Below are 24,335 nucleotides of genomic sequence, written 5' to 3'. Positions count from 1 at the left end.
GCTGTGATCTAAATCAAACTCGTCTACCTTCTGAAGCAAAATAGGAGTGTCCTGAGATTGGAGATTTTGTCTTCTTCATCTCCGTACCTCAAGCCCCTGAACAAATAGTAGTTGTTTACTCAAGGTTTGTTGAATGAATTCATGAATGTGAGATCTTAAAGGATAATAGACTTTGGGTTTATGTGGCCCTGTGGTCTCTTTGGAATTATTTTGTCTGATGAGATCCATTTCCTGAATTAGGAAATATTCATGTAAATCTATCATGTTTTTCCTCTTTGGAATAGTTTCATGAATTGCCTTTAGACCAGCAACAAGTACAAGCAAGCAAATTTAGAAAGTATGATTCCTTAGACATTTCTGGTTTTGTGAATAGTTATCAGTTTTGCTATCTGCACCTGTTTTTTCAGAGCTAGCTCTTGTGAGGGCAGGTAGGAGGATATTGCTGCCCTAAAATTGTTCATTAGGTCCCTCAGTATACCTAATGGACTCTTAGAGAATAGCTCCAAAAAATGGCACAATAAGGAATAATGATTACCAAAAAACAGTCCTTATTATAAATTAACAATAATCATTTTTGTTTGGAGAATCAGCACAAAAAATAATAATGTAAAAAAACTCAGTCATTATGTAATGATCAGTATTTATTTTCTTAAGAAATAGAACACTATAGATTTAAATAATCAATGAACCATAAGCTAAGACAAATTTTGTGTTTTGTTTTGTCAATTAAAAAAATAAGGTATAAACTAGGCATGGTGGCTCATGCCTGTAATCCCAGCAGTTTGGGAAGCCAAGGTAGGAGGACGGCTTGAGGTCAGGAGTTTTAGACTGGCTTGGGCAACACAGTGAGACCCCATCTGTATGAAAAATAAAAAAAAGTTAGTGGCATTGGTGGTGTGCGCCTGTATTCCCAGCTACTCAGGAGGCTGAGGAGGGAGGATCCCTTGAGCCCAGGAGTTCGAGGCTGCAGTGAGCTATGATCACACCACTGCTCTCCAGCCTGGATGGCAGAGCAATACCTTGTCTCTAAAATATAAATAAATAAAGTATATAGTCACAGGTTATTTTTTATTAATATAATTTTCACTGTTAGATATAGCATATTAACTATATTTTTCCAAGGATACAAAAAAGATTAAATAGCATCATCATTGTAACACTCTGGACCTTCAGGAGAAAATGCTGCCAATGGTGTCACATAGTCCAGTGAATTGTCCTTCCCATATTGCTCCCTGAAACTAGAGACAGATTCAAGAATGAGGTACAAATAGTCATGAAAAATTAAGTCAGAGATTCTCCACCCAAAATAAGAATATCCAGTTACCCCACACCTTAGTCATCACCAATGTAATGTCAATACAAATTGTACAGGTTAGAAAAATAACAACAAAACTTTTTCTTTTATGGGGCTGGCTGCAGTGGCTCGTGCCTGTAATCTCAACACTTTGGGAGGCCAAGGTGGTCAGAATGCTTGAGGCCAGGAGTTTGACACCAGCCTGGGCAGCAAAGTGAGACATTGTCTTTAATAAAAATCTTTTAAAAATTAGTGATACATGGTGGTGCACACCTGTAGTCCCAGCTACTCAGGAGGGTGACGTGGGAGGATCGCTTGAGTCCAGGAAGACAAGACTGCAGTGAGCTGTGATTGTGCCACTGCACTCTAACCTGAGTGACAAAGCAAGACCTGGTCTCAAAGAAAAAAAAAAAAAAGAAAAGAAAACACACACACAAAACCCGTTCTCTTTTATTTACAAACAACATATGGGATCTGGGCTTCATAAAGGAGCATGCTGAAAGAGCAGTTCTCTGCAAATTCTGAGCTTCTCTCTAGATGGAGAATCTGTGCCTTCAAACAGGATTTCGGTGTTTAAGATTGTGGTAAATTAAATTATTAGCCACAGATCTTTACTCCCCGTGGTAGTATTATGCACCCCAGTGTTACCATAGCCCCAAGGTGTACGGAGTGAATTTCCCTGCCCCTGACTTTGTTCTCAAGTATGTGACTTGATTTGAACAATAGAATGTAACACAAATGATGGTGTGCCGGTTCCAAGCCCAGGCCTTATGAGAAACCATGTGCTGCTGCTCTCCCCTCTTTTGCTTTTGCCACTGCCATGACTAGCCCACTGGCTCAATGAGGAAAAGAGCCATGAAAAGTAGAGCTGATTCCAATCTTGGAAGAACCAAGCTCAGATGGACCCAATGCTTGAAGCAGAGCCACTCATATGAGCCCAGCCTAGATTAGTCAGATCCCAGAAAATCCACAGATGCATGATCAAGAATAAATGATTGTTTAAGTCACTGGGTTTTGGGGTAGTTGGTTATGCAGTAATAGATAATAACTACAAAGACTAAGGATATATATCAGCAGCAATCATGGTCCTGAGAAGTTACTTATTCATAAGAAAGTCATATTAAAATCTTGAATACCCACTGCAAAACAGTTCATCACTTTCATCAAAGCAGTCATTTACTCCATCACAACGCTGGGCCTGAGGGACACATAAACCGGAGGAGCATCTAAAAGATCCAACAGGGCAGGCTATGGGCAACAAAAAATCAAAAAATAGAAAATCTTGGATAGATCCCTGAAATCACTAGACCACATTAGCAAATTTAAAGTGTGAAGTGGTTAGGGAGTTGGCAGGGTAGCAGTAATAATTACATAGTGTCTTCATCAAATGAAGGCTGCCAGTCATTGAAAGACAAAAAAGCGGAACATAGAAGAGCAAAGAAGAAAGCAGTATCCACCTGGAGCTCTCTGTGAGCACTGCATTCAGGTCATATGCACAAGCAAACTTCTACTATCTCCATAGTCTAGTCTCAGCTGGGTGACTTTGTCATATACCTGAAGAATGTGAAAGTTGGAACATACCTAAGGGAGCCCAGCATTCCTAATGTGGAGTCTTTAGACAGCACTAGAGAATCTTAAATTGACTTCTGGTGTCCCTGAATCTTCTGTGATCGGATGAGATATTCTGTATGTCTTAAATCACATTTTCAAGTGAGCTGTGCTCCAAAACATATTAGTAACCACTGCTCTTATCACGTTGGACCTAGACAGATTACTTACTGGCCTCGAACCCAGACTCCTGCCCCTTACCTCCCTGTCCATTAGTCTTTCCTCTTCAACTAGGCTTCTGATTAATGATCCATTCCCTGATTCAAGATTCATTCCCGATCTTGAATCATTCATCCTGAGTTTGTAGGTAAACATTAGAGAAATAATGAATCCTTCCTTCCCTTGTGCAAAAGAATGGGGGAAAGTGTATGGTCGAGTGAAACACTATTTCAATGGCACATGATGGAATGGATGAGATGCTGGAAAATAGTTATGGTTTGAAAAAACAATTAAAAATAAGACAGCTTGCTTTATCTACCTGTGACTCTGCTGGAAACTGTTAATACTCTGTAATTCAGGATGTAATATTCTTAATCTAGAAGAAGGTCTATTAGGGATTGGCAAAGAAGGACATTGTCTAAAGAAATGTTCTCTCAAGTCATATCCCTGTGGACTCTTCAGTGGGCAATCTTTACTTTTTCCCTCTTAAGATGGGTCAAAGATTTCCTGAGCATGTCATTACCCACTCTCTGTAGTTCTAATGACTTCCCTCACACATTGCCTTTTCTGATGAGCACTTCCTGGCCACTCTTCCAGTAGTTTTCAGTATGAATTTCAAACTCAATATTCTGAGGGCTGATATTTGAACTCCCTCCACCAAACAGCTCTTCCTGTGCAAACACAGGCCAAAGTGAGTGACAAGTGTTGGCTTTGGATCCACTACATGTTGGTGTAAACATCATATTTACAGAGAATGATGGCTAGCAAGAACTACAAACCAATACATGTCTTGTCTTTAAGGAACAATGTAAGAAATTATTTTTCAACTATAAATCAGTAATATTAAAAAGTTATATTATTTCTTTAATAATTCAAAGTATAGTAGTAATAAATATGTAATCATATATTTGTTATATTTATTTGTATTTTATATTTATCATTTATTATAGAAATAAGTATGTAAAAGGAAATAGCAGAAATAAAGCAGTATTCATTTCTTAAATTCTCACGGTTTAGAATTATAAAATGTTATCCTCTATGTAAGTATTAAGTTTTCCTAAGGAGGTGATCCTAGGCTTACGTTGACTGATGTTGTAACTGCCATATTCTACCAAAAGTGGCTTGTCTGAAAACCTTGAACTGCACTGGAGCTGAATGTGAACCAGAGGGCTGGGCACTCGAAAAATTGTCTGATGATCCATGTAGGAGCCACAGTACCTGAGGAGAAAAGAGTCGGGAAGAATACACAGCTTGAGGTTCTGTTGACTGAATTCCTATTCATGGTGAATTCTCTAATACTTTGGTCATTTGGTTTTCACAAACAGAGATGCGTATGGTAGAGCTAATGGTAGTTATTCATTCTAGGCCATGTGACTGTGATCAAGTAACTTCTGCCCTCTTTATTTTCTCCTCTGCTTAATGGAACAATAATAGTACCATTGACCTGTTGCTTTCCTCACCATCACTTATGATCCAAAGAAATATGGATTTAATTCTCCCAGTTTTCTCTCCTTTTACAATGTGAAAACCTGTGTAACGTAAGAATTGCCTGCTTTTGTCAACAAGCCTCTCTGCCAAGCAAAGTGGAGTTCATTCGATCAGGTTGAAAATATGCAAAGAATTCCAGCAAGACTAAAAGCAAAAGACAACATTACTTCAGTCTAAATTGAAATCTGACATGCACATAAGGGCTTGTCCTTGGCAAAATTTCAAAGAATTAATGTCTGTCTCCAATATTTCTCTACCTTGATTATTTTTTCTTACCTCTCATCACCTAATGCCCCCCAGTATCCTTTAGAGAAAATATCCCTCCTGTTAATAATTCTCACTACATTAGCACTGTGGTTAGTGGAGCATAGCATACAGTATTATTATATTGCAGGCCCGTAAGTTAGTCCACTGCCCTGTGTAGATGAGGCTCTTCCCACAGAGAAACCCGCAAGATCTTGATGGGAGACAGCAGACACAAGGCTTGGGGGTAATTGTTGTGGGAAGTCAGGGACCCTGAATGGAGGGACCGGCTGAAGCCATGGCAGAAGAACGTGGATTCTGAAGATTTCATGGACATTTATTAGTTCCCCAGATTAATACTTTTATAATTTCTTATGCCTGTCTTTACTGCAATCTCTAAACATAAATTGTGAAGATTTCATGGACACTTATCACTTCCCCAATCAATACCCTTGTGATTTCCTATGCCTGTCTTTACTTTAATCTCTTAATCCCATCATTTTCATAAGCTGAGGAGGATGTATGTCACCTCAGGACCCTGTGATGATTGCGTTAACTGCACAAATTGTTTGTAGAGCATGTGTGTTTGAACAATATGAAATCTGGGCACCTTGGAAAAAGAACAGGATAACAGCAATGTTCAGGGAACAAGAGAGATAACCTTAAACTCTGACCGCTGGTGAGCCAGGCAGAACAGAGCCATATGTCTCTTCTTTCAAAAGCAAATGGGAGAAATATCACTGAATTCTTTTTCTCAGCAAGGAACATCCCTGAGAAAGAGAATGTGCCCCTGAGGGTGGGCCTCTAAAATGGCCCCCTTGGGTGTGGCTGTCTTCTATGGTCAAGACTGTAGGGAAGAAATAAGCCCCAGTCTCCCTTAGTGCTCCCAGGCTTATTAGGATGAGGAAATTCCCGCCTAATAAATTTTTGGTCAGACCGGTTTTCTGCTCTCAAACCCTGTCTCCTGATAAGATGTTATCAATGACAATGAGTGCCCGAAACTTCATTAGCAATTTTAATTTTGCCCCGGTCCTGTGGTCCTGTGATCTCGCCCTGCCTCTATTTGCCTTGTGATATTCTATTACCTTGTGAAGCACATGATCTCTGTGACCCACACCCTATTCATACACTCCCTCCCCTTTTGAAAATCACTAACAAAAACTTGCTGGTTTTGCGGCTTGTGGGGCATCACGGAATCTACCGACATGTGATGTCTCCCCCAGACACCCAGCTTTAAAATTTCTCTCTTTTGTACTCTGTCCCTTTATTTCTCAACCCAGCCAATGCTTAGGGAAAATAGAAAAGAACCTACATGACTATCGGGGGCAGGTTCCCCAATAGGTAATGACCTCCACTGGAATCTGTGATGCCAATTACTCTAGGCCCCTAAAGCACTTGGGAAACAGGCATCTTTCATGGATCAGACACTGACATTCAGAAGCACAGATAACCTATGATTTTAAGGATTAAAGGAGGAAAGCATTCATGTGTTTTTCAGGAAGAGTCTTTTGCAATTGGCTGAAGTACAGGAACTGATAACCTGTTAGACCAACTCCTGAGGTATGAGGAAGAGATGGCAAGTGCAGATGTCCTTCTGGCTAACTGGGAGCCAGGGTCTGAGAGGCACCTGAAAGACAAGCCATGCCAAACTTTTGGAGTCAGAGTTGGCCATCTTGAGATCAGAATCCTGTGCCCATAAAAACATGCTGATTATGTTATCTGAATCTCACAGTGATTTCCTTTGTGCTCACTATTAACATTTAGTAGAGTTTCCTTGCAAAGATGAGCCTTGCTAGGCATGTTAAGGGGAATCAAGAGGAAAGAGATCACAGGCTTGGGCTGGAGTTTAAAGGGGGAGAGTATGCAATGGGGAATAATGGTGGCTTGTGAAATGAAAGTTTTAAAACTGAGAAACAGGAGAAAGCCAGCAAGAGTCAGTTTATATAGACAGACACATGACAAGTGAGGAAACTAAGACATAAAGACGTGAAATAACTTGCTAAAGTTCAAATAGCAAGTAAGTAAAACCAAGATTTGGATGCCAACTGGCCTGATGCTAAACTCTAGCACACCAAAGCAGTTCTGTCCTGCTAAATCTTTGTAAAAAGGCCATCCATTTCTTTGGGGTTCATATACCGCAGTCCAGCTGCCCTGAGCATTCACACCTCACCCCCAGGCTGTCTAGAGGAGATCATTAGGCTTCTTCCAGTCAGGATTACTTTTTCCTCCTTCCCCATTATAGCCTCAATTTCCTTAGGCTAACTGCTCAGCAATGTGTCTAGTTAGCACAATTAGAGCTTTTCCTTTTTAGATGAAAAGTACTTGATAATGTGAAGGGCTGGCATTTTAAATCCTGAGGGTAAAGAAGCATCAAATGAATCTGATAGGATTTCAGCCAGCCCACAAGCCTAGTGAAGAACTGGCCCTTTAGGAAAGGATGGGGCTGAGAGAGCTTTCCTGGTATTGCTTGGGAGCAGATTCTGCTCCTACTTAGGCAGCAATAAACACATCCTGGGTCGTTGTTGTGATTTAGGGATAAAATAGTCCCTCATTTTCAAAGCACAGCTCCGTCATAGGCTTACACCTTCACAAAAGATTTGTAAAGATTTGTTTTCTGGATCTCTATTTTAATTAAATACCAAAATGCAGCATCTTTAAAGCCTTGGGGGCACGTTCTATAGTATTTATCCAACAAGTGTCATTTCAAAAACAATCTTGTTATTCATATTAATAATAGCTAGTATTTTTTGCTTTGTAGTATACATGATTTCGTAAATGCAAACCAAAAAACAAACAAGAAAAACTTATTAAGAATCATTACCTCATTTCACCAACCAAAACTCAAAGAAGTTAAATAATTTGCCCTAGTTAATGTAGCTACTAAACGATAGAGCTGGAACTTGAACCCAGGTCTTCTGACTCCCACAAAAGAGTCTCGATTCAATTACACTCCCCAAAACAATACAGTCTGCATTTTAATAATGAATCCAAGAATGTCCTTAAATTTGATAAATTTGATAAAGCCTATTCCAATGAAGACAGGACCAGTTATTTTGCAAGTAGTCTGTCTAAAGGAATTGAAAGAAGTTTGTTCTGAAAAAGCACTTAGAAAGGGAAGGTTTCACTCATAGAATAACAATGAGCAAAGAAGCAGCAGCATATCCTTTAACTTAACAGAATTCTCTGAAAGTGAACTAAGAAGATATTCTGTGGTCAAGACAGGGCATCCTGTATTTTTGAAAACCTATTCAAGGGCTGGGTGTGGTGGCTCATGCCTGTAATCCTGGAACTTTGGGAGGCTGAGGAAGGTGGATCACTTGAGGTCAGGAGTTTGACACCAGCCCGGCCAACATGGCAAAACCCCGTCTCTACTAAAACTACAAAGATTAGCCAGGTATGGTGGTGCGTGCCTGTAGTCCCAGATACTTGGGAGGCTGAGGCAGGAGAATTGCTTGAACCCAGGAGGCAGAGGTTGCAGTGAGCCAAGATCGCACCACAGCACTCCAGCCTGGGTGACAGAGCAAAACTCTGTCTCAAAAAAATAAAAATAAAAAACCAAAACAAAAAACAAAACTATTTAATTCAGTGCCTATTTAATCTGTTATAGATTTAGAAGGAAATCAACAACAACAATTAAGGGACAAGTTAAGAGTGAGAGTGAGCACCTAGTACCTTGGTTCTAGAGCCAAGTAGATTGGTTCTAGCCCTAAGCCCCTAGATTTCTGATTAGCTTCAACCCATTTCCCAGTCTCAGGATCCAGCCAGGCCAACTGGGACTTTCCTACCACGCAGAATTGGTCAATGGTCTCTAACATTTTTTTCCAGCAGAACCCCAATTTATTATATTCCCCCATGGATCCAGGATTTGAAAAACTGATCTGCCAAATACTCTTGTGAAGTGTGGAATATACATATCTGTAGCCCAGCAGCAGAGAGCAGTGGTGGGGCAGGAGCCCTAAGACATGGGTTTGAATCCTGCCTCCATCACTCATGAGCTGCATGGCCTTGAGCAAGTTACGTAACTCCTATATCCCTCAGTTTCCCTAACTGTAAATGGTAAAGCGCAAACTCTTTGAGGACAAGGAACACACAGCTATGAACTTTTCATCAGATGCCTCACATATGAAAATCACTTACATGTGCTCATTAATTTCCCACCATCCATGCTCACAGCCTTTCATACTCTTCTTGGTTATTGAATAGTTATAGAATTTCAGTGCTATGCCAAGAGTTGATAGAGAAGTCTGTGAAAATAAACATTAAGTCAGAAAAAAATGCTTCAATCAAAGGATGTATTTACTTATTCCCTTGGCTTGTTGTTTTAAGGCCATTCTACTCCTTGCGCCCTGTGGCCCTTAGTGGGGTAAACCAGTTCTCCTGAACAAAGCGGGATAAGGAGGAGAGTGTTCTGAAGAAGGAAGCAGGCAGTCATGTATTCAGGGAGCAGCTGCTGGGTCCCAAGTGGAGCGGGGTGACTTGAGACTTATCAGCATCTCTGGGTTTCAGCTTCTCCCTGTTAGTGTGAACTTAACTTTAATAACACCCACTTGTTAATGAGTGTAAACACCTTACTCTTTTAATGTACATATGACACAGCTGATTTAAAGCATCATTCAGATTCTTTAGATAAAGGAGAAATGAATCAGCCTCCTCTTCATATTAAATTCAGTATTTCTGAAGGCTGTTAGTGAGTCACCCCTAGATCTTCTTGGAAGACGTCAAAAGAGAAAGCTGTCTACGTATATGAGCAAATGTGTGTGTGTGTGTGTGTGCATGCATCACACCACTCCATGCACACACACACTATGCAACTGACTTTTTTGTTGCATTTTGTGGTAAACATCTGTATTATGTCTGATATGACAAAGTTTTCGTTTTGATTTTCACTTTGACCCAGGAATTATTTAAGGAATTTTTACATTTAAGAGAGTCAAATTTGGGTTCATCCATTTTTAAGCTTTCTAATTCTTAGTTAAATAAGAGTATCATTTATAGTGCCTTAAATTTTTTAAATTTTGTGGTCAAATTTATGAATGCTTCATGGTCACTTTAAAAAAGGAGTAGTCTGCACATCTATAATATGAAACTCGTGTATGATATTCAATATTTAATATCCTGCTTTGCCTTATTTATTGTCCTCCACTATCTCTGTCATGAATGAAGAGACTTAAAATTCCTTATTTAAGCATTGCCCACTTCTTTGCTTATGTTTTTTTACTTTTTTTTGTAAAATAATTTTTATAGAGACAGGGTTTCACCACATTGCCCAGGCTGGTCTCGAACTCCTGGGCTCAAGTGATCCACCCGCCTCAGCCTCCAAAAGTGTTGGGATTATAGGCGTGAGCACTGTGCCTAGCCGGCATTGCCCACTTCTCTCTTTGTATTTCCACTTGTTTTTGATTTATGAGTATTACTGCTGTTTTGTTTGCTGCATAAACAATTGACGTAATCAGATCTTGTGGATCATCGTCTTCATCATTATAAATTGCTTTTTGTCTGGTACTTGTAAATCAGGGATATCGTTGCCCTGATTTCAGTGTTGCCTGGTACTAAGATTGTGAACTCTGCTTTTTGTTGTTTATACTTGCCTGATACATTGCCCATCCTTTTTGTTCAGCCTTATTGAGTTGCTTTTTAGTTCATTTTGTCTTTTGAAAATAACATAAAGTTCAGTTTTAGGTGATACTTTGTAATTCAATCTTATTGTCTTTTTCTTTAGGTGAATTTTACCCATTACTTGTATTGCTCTGAAAGACGTTTTAGTTATGTCATCGTATTATATGTTATGCTGTGTATGTGTGTGTGTGTGTGTGTGTGTGTGTGTCTGCGCAAGTGTTTGCTTGTTTCCAATGTGCATTTGAATAGAGTAAACCACCCCTCACCTACCTTTGAGGGAGAATGAATCAGGCACTTTATGTTTCTCACTTAAACATCACAACAACCCTGTTGTGCAGGTAGTGTGAATCCCATTGCACAGAAGTAAAAACCAAGACTAACCAAGATAAGTAACTTTTCCAAGGTTAAAAAATGCAGACCACAGATTCAGACCAGCCCTGCGTGTCTCTGAAGGTCACCCTTTTCCCGGTGTATCAGGCTGCTTGGATACCAACATGGGGGGCTCAATCGGAAAAGGATTGTCTTATGTTTACCGAAAACCCAGGGCTCATAAGAACACGTATCAATTTTTTTAGGTCTTCTCATCTGGTTATTTCTTCACATAAAAAATATGTAAACTGGCCGGGTGCAGTGGCTCACGCCTGTAATCCCAAGCACTTTGGGAGGCCCAGGCGGATCACGAGGTCAGGAGATCGAGACCATCCAGGCTAACACGGTGAAACCCCGTCTCTACTAAAAATAGAAAAAATTAGCTGGGCTTGGTGGCGGGCGCCTGTAGTCCCACCTACTCGGGAGGCTGAGGCAGGAGAATGGCGTGAACCTGGGAGGCGGAGCTTGCAGTGAGCCGAGATGTGCCACTGCACTCCAGCCTGGGCGACAGAGAGAGACTCCGTCTCAAACAAAAAAAAAAAAAGCAAACTGAGAGATAGTAAATATGTTAAGTAACTAATGTAAATCTTATAATGTAAGAACATCTTCCAGTGCAATCTTCTACAAGAAGCTCAGTTAGGCATTTTCACTATATTCCACAGCTTCAGAATAAAAATGGATTCATATGTAACACTACCTTCCAATCCACAGAGTTCCTCCATAGTGAAAAGAAATGAGTTCCCTTGCACACTGATTCCACTAACACAGAATTGCACACAATTCTACATTTGTATACAGATTGGCCAAAAGGCATTACTTATATTAACCTGCTTGACAAACAGAGGGGTGACATTTAGTTTCACAATGCATTGCAAGATATTTCAACAAATGAACAAAAAATAAGTCCACTATTATATGTTCTGTGTTCTCTGTTTCTGTTCCCTATCCTCTGCCTTCGCGTTGGGAACTTTAACCAAGTAAAGGGAGGAATTTTCCTTATCTGAACCTGTAATATTTAAATATTTCTCTAGTCAGTGATGGTGATAGGATGCAGGAGGCTTTATCTTTCAGCCCACCCCTAATTTGCCAGTGGTCGTGTGTACACAACCCAAGAACCCACCTCAGATGAGCAGTGAAAGTTTCTGTGGTAAAACTGCTTGCATATTTCCTTCACAGAAGCAGGGAGTGGGGCTCCCTTCTGGGGAATCTTGTGCATTTCCTAAGTGATACAAGGAGGTGACTTAACATGGCCCGTAAAAATCCGTGCTTATGCCTGGCAGACCTAAATTGGATGGTGCTGTGCTGATGACTTTTGTGATAAAACAATTCAAAGCACTGCTGCATATTCCTTTTCTAAGATTCTATAACAAAATGTATTGGAATACAAAAAAGAAGGGAGGTGGTAAATGTTCAGCTAAGTGATTGTTAAGAAACGTAGGGAAGCAGAACATCTTTAGAAACCCAGAAAAGGAGAAGGGGCTGAATTTATTCATGGAGGAGGCATGATTCCTTCTAGTCCTACCTGGGTCACTTTCTGTTTGAGTGATCCCTAGCAAATGATTCAACCCATCTCTTTTTCCGTACCTGTAAAATGTGCTAAGAATATGTCTTCTATATTAGAGGTGTGTTTTGAAGGGCAAATAAAAATATGTTGCCAAAAACACTGAAGTGCTAAACAAATATAGACAACAGAATACAAACTCAACACCCTTTTTGGTTGTACTTATTTGTTCCTTCTTCCCCTGTAGTCTGTAAGCTCCATGAGAACAAGAACTTTATCTTGCTACTAGGCATCCCCATATAGAGCCTGACACATGGCAGACATTTAATAAGCATTGTTGAGTGGACAAGAGAGCTTGAGAGAAGAATCTTTAAGCTGTAGCAGGAGTTAATCCTTCTCAGATAAATAAGACCTTAAAGCTCAGCTGGAAGTGAGTTTGCAAAGGGGGTTGACTGCTCTTCAGTATATTTCAAAATGGGACCAGACACTAAGATGGATTGAGGAGAATATAAACTAACTTTTGTGTAAAAAACTTTTATCATAATGAGTCAATATTTTTGTTACTTAAGTCATCTAGTTCTTTTTTTTTAAATAAATTCAAAGCTATTTTACAGGTGAAAAAAAGTCAGTTTTACACTGATTTCCATTCACAGTAACATGCCCTAATGTTTTCAAAGCTTTCTGAAAAGGAACAGCTTTATTTAACCTCTACACTGAGGAGGACAAACTTCCTCTCTGAGAGATGACAACAGCTAACACGTTTGTCCTGGTGTTTCCTGCCTCCTTTCTCCCACTCCTCACTTGCTCACTGGGATGTCCTTTTCCTTATAAAGACTTTTTTTTTTTTCTTCAGCATTTCTCACCCCCAACCCCTAGCAAAACAGTAAATGATCCAATATTCTTATTCACACCCTGACTAAAAGTCCCAACAAAGTTTTAAAATTTTCATTTTAAGGCTATGGATTATTAAGAAGTCAATCTTTATTTTATCTCAAAGGAATTTCAAACATTCGACAGAGCTTTTGAGAATGGCACTGTCTTTTTCTGCTATCACACAAGCTCAAGAAGGTAAATCTGCTTTGTGGAGAGACTGAAGAAATGGAGATTTGTTTCCTTTCCCTCTTCCTTCCCTAACCCTTTCTTTCACCTCCTCTTTTCCTCTCCTCCTCAGACTCGCTGCTTATCTGAGGCCCTGCATTTCTGCTGCCCTGAAGCCTTGAGAACCTGGCAGTGAGCAAGGGTCCAGCACCTTTATCTCTTAATTACTTTGGAAATATTTGTAATAATGATTTTTTTTAAATTTAAGGACACATGCCATCAGGGTATTGACACCAACTTACAGGTTTGGGTAGAGTAATGAAATTATTTTAACTATTTAACTATTATGACCATGCACAAAAAAAAATATGCATCAAGCACCCTCCTGCCTCAGAGTCCCTGGCTCCGCTGTTCTCTTTGCCTGCAACATTCTTATCCTGGTATTCACAAGGTTAGTTCCATCATCTTTCAGGTTTATCTGCAAATGTCCCCTTGTCAGCAAGACTTTCCCTGATCATCCTATTTAAGATAACAAACACCTAACTTGTTATGCTTCATACCTCCCAGCCCCAACTCAAGCTATAGAGCCCCCTTCCCTGCTTTATTTTTCTCCATAGCATTTTATCATTACGAGACATATTACGCATATTTAACTTGTTTGTTTATTACTTGCCTTCCCCTACCGGAAGGTAAGCTCCATGAGAGCAGGGCTGCTGCTCTGTGTTTGTGTCTGATTTCATGGATCCCCAGTATCTGGAATCGTGCCTGAGTGCCTGGCCCATAGTAGTCATTCAATAATATGTTGAATAAACGCAAACAACATACTGCTTGCCACTTACATCTAATTCATCTAATTGCTATGCCACACAATAATGAGTCTATACGTATATCCTGAATGAACAGAGGTGACACTTTGCCCTGTCTCCATGTGATATTATAGGTGGAGAAAGAAAAAGCAGTTTACTAAGTTTTTTTTTAAAAAGCATAAATGCCCTATCTAGCACCAGAGGGAGAGATAGATAGATAGGTAATAGAGATAGATAGATAGATAGATAGATGATAGAGATAGATAATAGAGATAGATAGATATAGATAGATAGATACATAGATGATAGATGATAGATAGATAGATAGATAGATAGATAGATAGATAGATAGATAGATATTTTGTATACATTTGCACTCTGGTTTGCTTATACAACTGAAATATAATAGAGTTGTCCCTCAGTATCTGTGGAGGATTGGTTCCAGGAACCCTACAGATACCAAAATTCTCAGATACTGAAGTATCTTATATAAAATTGTGTAGTATTTGCGTGTAATCTATGCACATCCTCTATATACTTTAAATCATCTCTAGATTACTTATAATACCTAATACAATTATATTCTATATAAATAGTTGTTATATTGCATTGTTTTTTATTTGTGTTATTGTTTATTGTTGTATTTTATTGTGTCTGTTTGTAAAATTTTTTGATCTGTGATTGGTTTAATCCACGGATGCCAAACCTGCAGATACAGAGGGCTGACTGTATTGCCTAATCCAATTTATTATTTTATTATTATTCCTATTACAATGCTGGTGATTAAGTAATTAAAAATTGATAAATGTGCTCTATCATAATACAATAATTGAACCTTCAACAATGCCTTTGCATTTTCAATACCAACAAAATAAATTTGAGAAAAAAGCCCCAGTCTGCTAAGAGTAGTTAATTGGTGGGCAGAGGGTTGAAATTATAGAAAAGTGTTGCATTCTAAATAATATATTTCAATAATACTGAAATTTTATAAAATTAAGCAATATTCTTTTGTAATTAAAAAATTAATGAAATTCATGCTATTAAAAATAGAGCAGTAATTTTTTTTAAGACACTGGTAGAACTAGGCTACCTGAAATTTCCAGGTACACTTGCATTTTGGAGGATAGTAGCTCGGGTAATATGGGCTTGAAATTTTCCCTTCAAAGCCAGTGATGTCTTTGACCAACACTGTGTTTTCACACTCTGGAAAAGATACCCAGTGACACACAATGATTTGCAGCTGTGAGATTATGGAAAATACACTTCATACATTTCTTTAATTACTAATGCACACTTCCTTGATCAACAAGCTTTATACATTTCTTAAACTTTGGGTTTTTTTGTTTTTGTTTTTTTCAGAAGAAAGGAATGCCACCCTAGAGATGTATAGCTAAAATGCTTATTCTCTAATTCTATATTTGTTTTCACATCATATGTTTTGGCTGCAGATCTGCAAGATGCTATTACTCTCTTTAAAAACATAGTTCTGAACTCAGAGACACCAGCAGCAGCTGAACAGCAATCCCTCCTCAGAGGCCTGAGTTCCATCCCTCATATTCCCTCCTCTAAGCTCTAAACTGTAATAATCTCAACCTCTTTCCTTTGTTCACCCAGCCCTAGGGATGATAGTTGCTTTCTGCACATGTTACATCCATGATACATTTCTCTTCTTGTCCTTTTTGCCTTTTGAGTAACCTTATTGACACCTTTATATGAAGTTAATAGTTCTTACAGAATTCATTCTGTCTAAATAACTAATATGGTCTCTCTCTTCTGACTGGACCCTTATTCTGAGTCCCAGACTAATACAATGAATATTACAACACAGCTTCCAGAAAGATAAGAATAGGCTATCATTACAAATATTTCTAAAAGTGACTTCTCCATTATTGGTGAAGACTTACTTTGTTCTGGAATGACCTCAAAATATGCCCGGATTCCTGAGAGCCTCCGTATATGAGGAGACTTAAATGTCACCAACATGAGATTATTTGTAGAAACAAATGACATTAATGTTCTTGTGGGTTCACAAATTCTGAAAGCAGATAATAAAACAAAAGTACATGAATAATATGTTATTTGAGAAATGGGTCTTCATTCAATACGATTCCACACATTTCCTGGGCCATCCATTCAATCCATCCACTCAGTTCTTGGGAATCTCTCCCAACCAGATCCTCATCCATTAGTAGCCACAGAGCACTACAGAGCGAGAAAAGGTAGATACATTTTTGTGTAGGAACCTCTACCATAGAATTCTCTGGGATGGCTGTCACTGTATGCTCCTTGGGCACAAATACGGTATAAAAGTAGTGTATCTAATGGCTAAGGTCCTGGACTCTGCTCTAAGGAAAACTGGACTCAAAATTCAGCTCCATCACGCAAATGGATGAAAGATGCCAGGCTTAAATCTTTGTAAGCACCAGTTTCTCTTCTATGCAATGGTAGTGTTACCAGAAAAAAGGCCATGTGTGTTGTCCAGGTCCTTGGCATTTTAAACAAAGAACTGAACAAAATGCACAAAGCAACAAAGGAATGAAACACAAAAATGAGAAAGGAAAGCAGGGATTTATTAAAGCACTCCACAGGGTGGGAGTGGGCCAGGGCAAGTGGCTCAAGGGCCCAATTACAAAGTATTCTGGGTTTTAAGTACTCCTTGTGAGGTCCCTATCAGCTACCCCTTATCTCGATGAAGGGTTTGGCCCATGGCTAATTAAAAGCTGAGGTGAATTGGTGCGGTATGCAGATGAAGGGATGGCCCAGGCTTGACCCCCAGCCAATCCAGGGTGCTTTCTCTTTCCACCTGAGACGTGGTGGAAGCGGTAGGGTTGTAGAGTGACCGGGCTTTTCCTTTTAGTTTAGCTTTAGGAAGTTTGTGTTAATTGGCCTTAAGTTCCCTGCCCCCAGATCTTCTTGTTTCCCCTTGAATCAGCTTTAGGAAGTCAGCACTAATTGGCCTTAAGTTCCCTGCCTTCAGATCCCATTCTCCTGCCTCAGTAGTAATAATAATAGTATGCTCCTCATAGCATTGTGCTGAGGATTAAATGAGATAAGTAAATATGTCTGAAAGGATGAAAAGAAGCTGATAATGATGGAGGAATGGGCATCAGTGGCAAACTTACTTTTCACTGCATATTCTTATATAGTGTTTGAATTTTTAACATGCACATTCATCCCCAAAATATAAATACCTGCATACACACATAAAGCATTGTTGCATATACATCCATAGACACGGTTAAAAATAATAGGATGATTTATGTACCTTTTTAGCACAGTGAGTAATAATTTCTTAATGAAGCCTAATTCATTATTAGATTACCAAATATTAAGCACCCATAAATAAATATCTACTATTAGGTAAAAAATACTAGGGTATGTATATGTGTGTGTAATTACACATACATGAATGAAAGGATTTATGCTAAAATATAACAGAAATTTGTTCTGAATAATGAGGTTGTGAAGTAATTGATACTGTTTCCTCTGACCTAATTTTCTACAATAAACATGTGTTATCTTTGTAACGAGAAAAAATTTAATTGTTTACTAATGTGATGCAATCATCATAGGATATTTATTCTCACACTGTTGAAATAATAGACTTCATTTTTATTTCAATAAATGTAAAATTAAACAAAGTATCTGTTATATTTCAGGTATATTGGCTGACGTTCTTGCTGTACTGACTTTGAGAGTATTTGCTATAAGTGGAAAACAAACATTGAGACTGATAGGCTCTGGCGAGGGTACTAAAGTATAAGGGATACTAAATAGGGCATGGGTCAGCCATTGACCTCATGTGTGCACACAAAAACTGTTTAAAAAAAAAAATCCAGGGGGAACACAGATACTGTAAAACAGAGGTTGTAAAAAATATTTTTACCCACCAAGAAGAGTGCCTGCATCGTACCTGTACAAGATGCTGCTCCGGATGGGCAAAAGGGAGTCGTAAATGGTCAGGGAGTCAGTGACACAGTTGTCGGCTTCGATTTGGATGGACTTGATTGAGAGACGAATCAGGTAGCCCACTATGGTCACCAGCTTGAAGTGACACATCAGCCTCCCTGAGGCTGCAGAAATCTCCAGCGGGTAGTGGAGAGACAGATGCTCTGCATAGAAGTACTGAGAGCAGCCTTTGTCTGTGGAGACAGCACCATTTTCCTTTCTTTTCTTTTTTTTTCGGAATGACTTTTATAAAAACAGAAATCTTTATAGAAAAGTAAAGGGCAAAAGAGGTCATGTGAAGGACATATGGCCAGCCTAGGTCCACTTCCCTGCCTTCTGGTAACAGCCCAGCATTTTGCCTTTAGAAACTATCCGCACTCTGTCTATATAGTTTGGTTGGGGTTAAACTCACCCCTAGTTTCAGAGGTGGGCACATAACCCAGGCTGGCCAATCAGAGTCAAAGAAGTCATTTCAAGAATAGGCATGTCAGTCAATCCAGACAATGAGAGTCAGCCCCAGGACTTCTGCAAGAGCAATCAGGAAATACGTGGAGGTGGTTTTCACCATGGTTTAGAAAATGATAAATTATAAGTTTGGATCTGCTTGGTGATCCTTGTTACAACTACAGTGGAAGAGCACACTTGATAACGAAGACTCCATAGAGGTAGGCAGAGATGCAGAGTTCTGATGATATTTTTATTTTAGATCCTAGACTCAACCATAACTAACGCCAGCACACTCCATGTATGTCCCACTTACATGAGCCAGTCAAGTTTCTTTTGTGCTTAAGGCAGTTTGAATGCATTTCTGTCACTTGCAATTAAAAGATCACTAACAAGTACCATCAATTAGAAAATGAAAATTACAGCCAAAAACAATATTAATATGGGGGGAGGGGGAACCACATGAAAGAATTTACCAGATCCTATGGTTGACGAGTAATCCGACCGAAGCCCAGCTGCATTGAAAAAGCACATGAGAAGAGATTGAATCCTATCATTTCATTTTGTTAGAATTTTGCTTAGTAAAAATTATTTTCAGTCCTTCTTTAAAGGCAATCAAACACATCTGGGATTTACTTTAAAATAATCCAGTGAGGATGAGGTAGTTGTTCAGGTATTTCGAGATCAAATAGAATAGTCATGAGTGAGTTGGTAGTTGTCGAAGTTGAGTAAAGGGTGTATGAGAGTTCACTATACTATTCTCTTTACTTCTGTATCCTTGAAATTGTAGTCGCAAGTTTCAAATATTTTCAAAGGTAAAAAAGCAACCAAACAAATATGATATTAGTCCTATATATGAAATAGTACATGAGATACAGAATTTTCTATGAGATTTTTCCTTTATTTAACAAATATTTGTCAGCTACCTACCATATGCCTAGTGTATGTGTGTGTATAATATACTTATATATTTTTAAATACACACAAATTTATAATATATTTGTAACGTTCATATATGTATTTTACGTATAAAATTTAATTCAAAACAGAAAACTGCACAAATTTTGAGTTATGCAATCATTAAACCATTTTACTATCAAGGCAAACAATGAAATTTGCATTTGGGGCTATGAAGCAAGCTGTTTTGGAGTGTTGGACAACATTACACAGTAAAGGGACAGTTCTGTCTGGGCAAGTAAAGTAACAAGATAAACCTCAGCAAAATTCTTCCTTGTCTAGGGTTTTGTTCTTTGGGGACTTAGTTTGATGATGCATGACCTGAATAAAGGTAGGTAGAGGTACACAGTAATACATTCAATTTCATATGTATATTGTCCCCAAATCTATTGTTCAGTCGCTGTATACAACATTTAGCAATTTCCTTTACTAACGTAGCTCCAATGTCTTTAGTTAATCCTGCACCACTGGGATTGTGGGGTAATCCCACATTGTAATGCTTCATTACAATGTTGACTATAATCATGGCAAGTATCAGGAGTCCTGCAGGAAAGAATGCTAAAGGAAAATTACCCAACAATCACCATTTAGTACCACAGAGTCCATGTCCACAGCCAGACCCTGCAAGCTCCCCACAGAGGTCCGGTTTATGATACTTGTCTGGATGGAGTCCTTCAAGATGGCGGCAACGCAGTCTTCACAGAAGATGTGGCCTTTGGCACGTGGCATGACAAAAACAATCCAAAAGTGGACAAGGAGGCCGCCTTTGTTGTTGCTGCTATAACGAAAAAAGAGAGATCGTCAGGGACCTCATAGGACTTTACAGAGGAGAAATACCCAGCTGATGGATTCAAGGTAAGGCCAATGAGCACAACCTTCAACTGAAGCCAGCTCCCTTCTTTAGGTAGTCATTGACGTCTGTTATGAAGATTGGCAAAGGACAGCATCATGTTATATGTATTCAGACCATAGTGTTGGATTCTAATCTAAAACCATTACTGTATAGTTGCATCTCCATGGAGAATATGCTATTTCTATGGATATCAATCAGTATTCACTGCCATTAAAATTTAAAACCATGGCTGGGCATGGTGGCTCACGCCTTTAATCCCAGCACTTTGGGAGGCTGAGGCAGGCAGATCTCCTGAGGTCAGGAGTTCGAGACCAGCCTGACTAACACGGTGAAACCCTGTCTCTACTAAAACTACAAAAATTAGCCAGGCATACTGGCAGGTGCCTGTAATCACAGCTACTCGGGAGGCTGAGGCAGGAGAATTGCTTGAACCCGGGAGGCAGAGGTTGCAGTGAGCTGAGATCATGCCATTGTACTCCAGCCTGGGCGACAGACCGAGACTCTGTCTCAAAAAAAAAAATTAAAACCATTATAATGTTTGATACTCTGCCATGTCCAGGGACTGTGCTAAATCTGCTTTATCCCATTTAATCTTATGAGAAGGTCCTATTATTATTCCAGTTTTATAGGTGAGAAAACTGAAGCGGAATACAACTCCAAGTCACATAGCTAGTAGCAGATCCAGTAATTAAGCCCAATTTGGTTTCCAGTCGGCCCCCAGAGCCTGAGCTTCTAATGGCATAAATACTGCCACGTTTTAGGAAAGGAACATAACATGGCATTCTGCAGGAAATGACTTGGGAAATGGAAGGTTAAGGAAACTAATCAAGTTGCTATACTCCAAGGCTTCTCAGTGCTTTAATATGTCAAAGTGGATTGTGGATTGTGAATCTCTGCAGATATATTGGGAGTGGGTGGGGTGGGATATAATATATGGTGCACAATTTTTTCTAAAAATCATTTGACCATGAATCCCCTTTTTTCTCAGAAGACCCCTAGTGACCAGTTTTTCACTGAACATTAAGAAATCATGGTCTGTGCTTTATTTTTGCCTCCACCCTCCACCCAATATGATAGACAAGTTTATGGCCATTTTGCACAGCAACACTGCTATAAGGGGTTCAGGATTCTAGCTATGGGGAGAAGGTCGGGATTTGGTGGATAAAGAGCAAAAACACAGCAAGAAAGAAGGGCAGTGAGTTGAGTCACTAGTTGTGCTAATACAGTATGAATCCCCAACCACCTCCAAGAAGTTACTTGGGAATGGTGGAATCTCAGCCTTTTCATAGCCTTGAATGGACTTTAGAACAATGAACACAGAAATCTCAAAACGAGGGACATGCATTACCTGACATCTGCAACAACAGACTGCTCATAAAATTTGGAGAAGGCAGATGTTGTATAAACCAGGTTTATCTGAAAAAGAATAGTTGAGGTATCTGAAGTATTTCATACTTGACTTCCTTTTACAGTATCTTAAATGTTGTAGGCCCAAGCTCTGACAGCCAGCAAGAAGAAATGCAAGTCTCGAAATAAAGGCTCCTAACTCCACACCCAGGCATTATTTCTTGAATTCAAATAAATTCTTCCTGCAACAATCTTGAGTGACTTACTTTCATTCTGCTATCTGTGAAAAATCAGTGACCCTCAGTCATTTATTGCTCTCTTTAAACTCAAACTTAACTTCTGTATTCTCCCCACTGCAAAGGTTAATTTTCTCCACAGTTAACAAATCAAACTCATTTAAGTACATTTTCATAGTACAGTAATCTGACCCAACGTCTTTTCTATCAGTGCACCAGCGTCGACCATATTCTTAAGGACACATTCTCACATTAGCCACTAGGGGGCGAGTGGTACCCACAGCCAGGTCTACCAGCCCCCTTCATAACAAACTCCAGGGAAGCGCCCCAGCCATTTTAAAACTTCATAATTGGATCTCAAGGGAGAGCTCTGTTTCAATCGATTTACCTTCTTGGCCCTTACCTAGCATTTCTAAAAGCAAACTCACTCTCTTCTCCCCAGTCATTGTCTCTAGTATTCCCCTTCCTATGTAATTTGAAAACCACTTACATAATTGCCCAAGATTAAAAAACAAAAAAATTTAACCCTTAGAAATTATGAAGTGTAGTGGAAACAATATAAGCTGTGAAATTTAAATTCACTGTGCAACACAGAACATGTTGCCTAAACCTGTTTAGGCAGGATGTTTTTTTTTTCTTTTTCTTTTTCACCTATAAAGTGGTAATCAAAACACCCACCTCCTTGGGATAATTTGAGAAATAATTGGTATACAGTCATATGCCACATGACATTTTGGTCAATGACAGACCACATATATGACAATAGTCCCATAAGATTATGATGGAGCTGAGCAACTCTTATCATCTAGTGATTTGTGTTACAATTGCCTACACTGTTCAGTACAGTAACGTGCCGTCCAGGTTTGTGGCTTAGGAGCAGTAGGCTATACCATGTAGCCTGGGTGTGTAGTAGGCCATTCCAGCTACATATGTGTACACACACTCTATGATGTTTGTACAACAGTATCTCCATTGTTAAGCGACACACGACTGTATAAATATTAGAGGCAAAGGGTTTAGTGACGTACCCAGTATATAGCAGGCATTCAATAAGTAAAAGCTGCTCTGAGCACTATTGTCTTTGATGTGCCCTCTCTCTCACCACCTTTCCTCATTCTACACAGCCAGTCATTGTGTCAAGTTCATCACTATGACAACCCTCTCCAGTACCGTGGAAATACAAATTGACAGCAACGTTCTAGTTGGTAATATGTGCCAAGAGCCGTGAATAGATACTTTTCTATTTGTCCAAGTAATTATGCTTTTAGGAAACCACCTAAGGGAGTAATCAGAGATACTCACAAAGAATGTGGCAGTTTTGCTGTCACATTATCTATAGCAAAAGTTGGGAACAGCCTAAACATCCAATAAATAGGGATTTGCTAACTTTGAGTCTATTGTAACTTATAGTTTTTAAAGGAAGATTTACTTGCATAGAAGCATGCAATAGCATGCTAAGAGAAAATGTTAGTTTATAAAACTGAATATAACATTCCAATATTGCACTATTCTCTATGTCTGTGTATTTCAGAATAAAAAGGGGCTTTGTCTCTGGTGATGACATTAAAGAAGATGTTAGTTTTTAAAACATAATCATCTGAATTTTGCTAATTTTTATAATAAATATGTATTAGTTCTACAATGAGAAAGTTATTTTTTTACAATGAAGAGATTGCCAGGGCATCAAGGTTGAAATAAATGTGTACAATAATGGAATTAATCGGTATGCATCTAACTTCAGAACTGGAAGGTATTTTAAAGGTCATCTGATTCCAATTCTTTTATTTCACGTTTGAGAAAAACTGAAGCTGAGAGAGCCATTCTTTTTTTTACATTGGAGCATGGGGGCAGGGGGAGAAATTCTATCTTATAGCCAAGATGTGCTAAATTTCATGTTTTCTTCTGACACCTACTACCTGCCCTCTACTTCCCTAAACCCTGCTCACCTGTGACACTTGTGTTCCCCTCCAGCTTCATCCCCCACCTCCCCGCAAACCCACTCTACCCTAATACCCTCTACCTCCATCGCCTCACCACTTGCTGCACAGTCCGTGACACTGAAAGAAATTCCCTGGACTCCTTTTGTCGGTGTTCAGGAAGAAACTCAATGTTGGTGATGCGAAACATCCCAGCAAAGTAAAAAGCATCTTTGCTTTCTGTCTTACCTGTAAAATAGGAAAGAACAAGATTAGGAGGCTTTCCCATCTGTGTGGCAGTAAGGAATTGTCTGAGCTATGTCAGTATGAGGCTCCTAAAATAATTTTATTTTAGGCAGCTACATACTAACTGGTTCAGAGCCTGTGAAGTTTTAAATGTAGGTAACACCATCTATTTCATCAGCAGCAAATAACCGTATCTCAGAATATTCCTTCTATCCACTCTGTCAAATACTTAAGAGCAAGATTAAAAGGATCTCATGGCCCTTGTG

The 24,335-nt window shown here is 39.1% G+C and overlaps 1 protein-coding gene across 2 annotated transcripts in view; it reads right to left on the bottom strand.

Moving 5' to 3' along the window:
* The window catches only part of TMPRSS7 (transmembrane serine protease 7), a 39,269-nt gene extending 15,220 nt beyond the window's left edge, over positions 1-24,049 (bottom strand). Inside the window, exons 1-9 of one of the 2 annotated variants that reach the window (XM_063703532.1) lie at positions 23,942-24,049; positions 21,673-21,740; positions 20,056-20,249; positions 18,036-18,264; positions 16,027-16,157; positions 15,213-15,325; positions 8,930-9,036; positions 4,143-4,279; positions 2,435-2,542 (exon numbers count right to left, since the gene is read on the bottom strand). In XM_063703532.1, coding sequence (XP_063559602.1) covers positions 2,435-2,542; positions 4,143-4,279; positions 8,930-9,036; positions 15,213-15,325; positions 16,027-16,157; positions 18,036-18,264; positions 20,056-20,249; positions 21,673-21,740; positions 23,942-24,034 — 1,180 coding nt within the window. In that variant the 5' untranslated portion in view covers positions 24,035-24,049. Of the gene's footprint in view, positions 1-2,434; positions 2,543-4,142; positions 4,280-8,929; positions 9,037-15,212; positions 15,326-16,026; positions 16,158-18,035; positions 18,265-20,055; positions 20,250-21,672; positions 21,741-22,935; positions 23,023-23,941 lie in introns of those variants that run through there. The other variant, XM_055381591.2, reaches the window with a different exon arrangement.
* Positions 24,050-24,335: the final 286 nt, after the last annotated feature.

Source organism: Gorilla gorilla, chromosome 2 (genome assembly GCF_029281585.2).
Source record: "Gorilla gorilla gorilla isolate KB3781 chromosome 2, NHGRI_mGorGor1-v2.1_pri, whole genome shotgun sequence".
NCBI lineage: Eukaryota > Metazoa > Chordata > Mammalia > Primates > Hominidae > Gorilla > Gorilla gorilla.
Note: the sequence above shows the minus strand (reverse complement) of the source record. Positions and strands in the feature narration are given on the sequence as shown.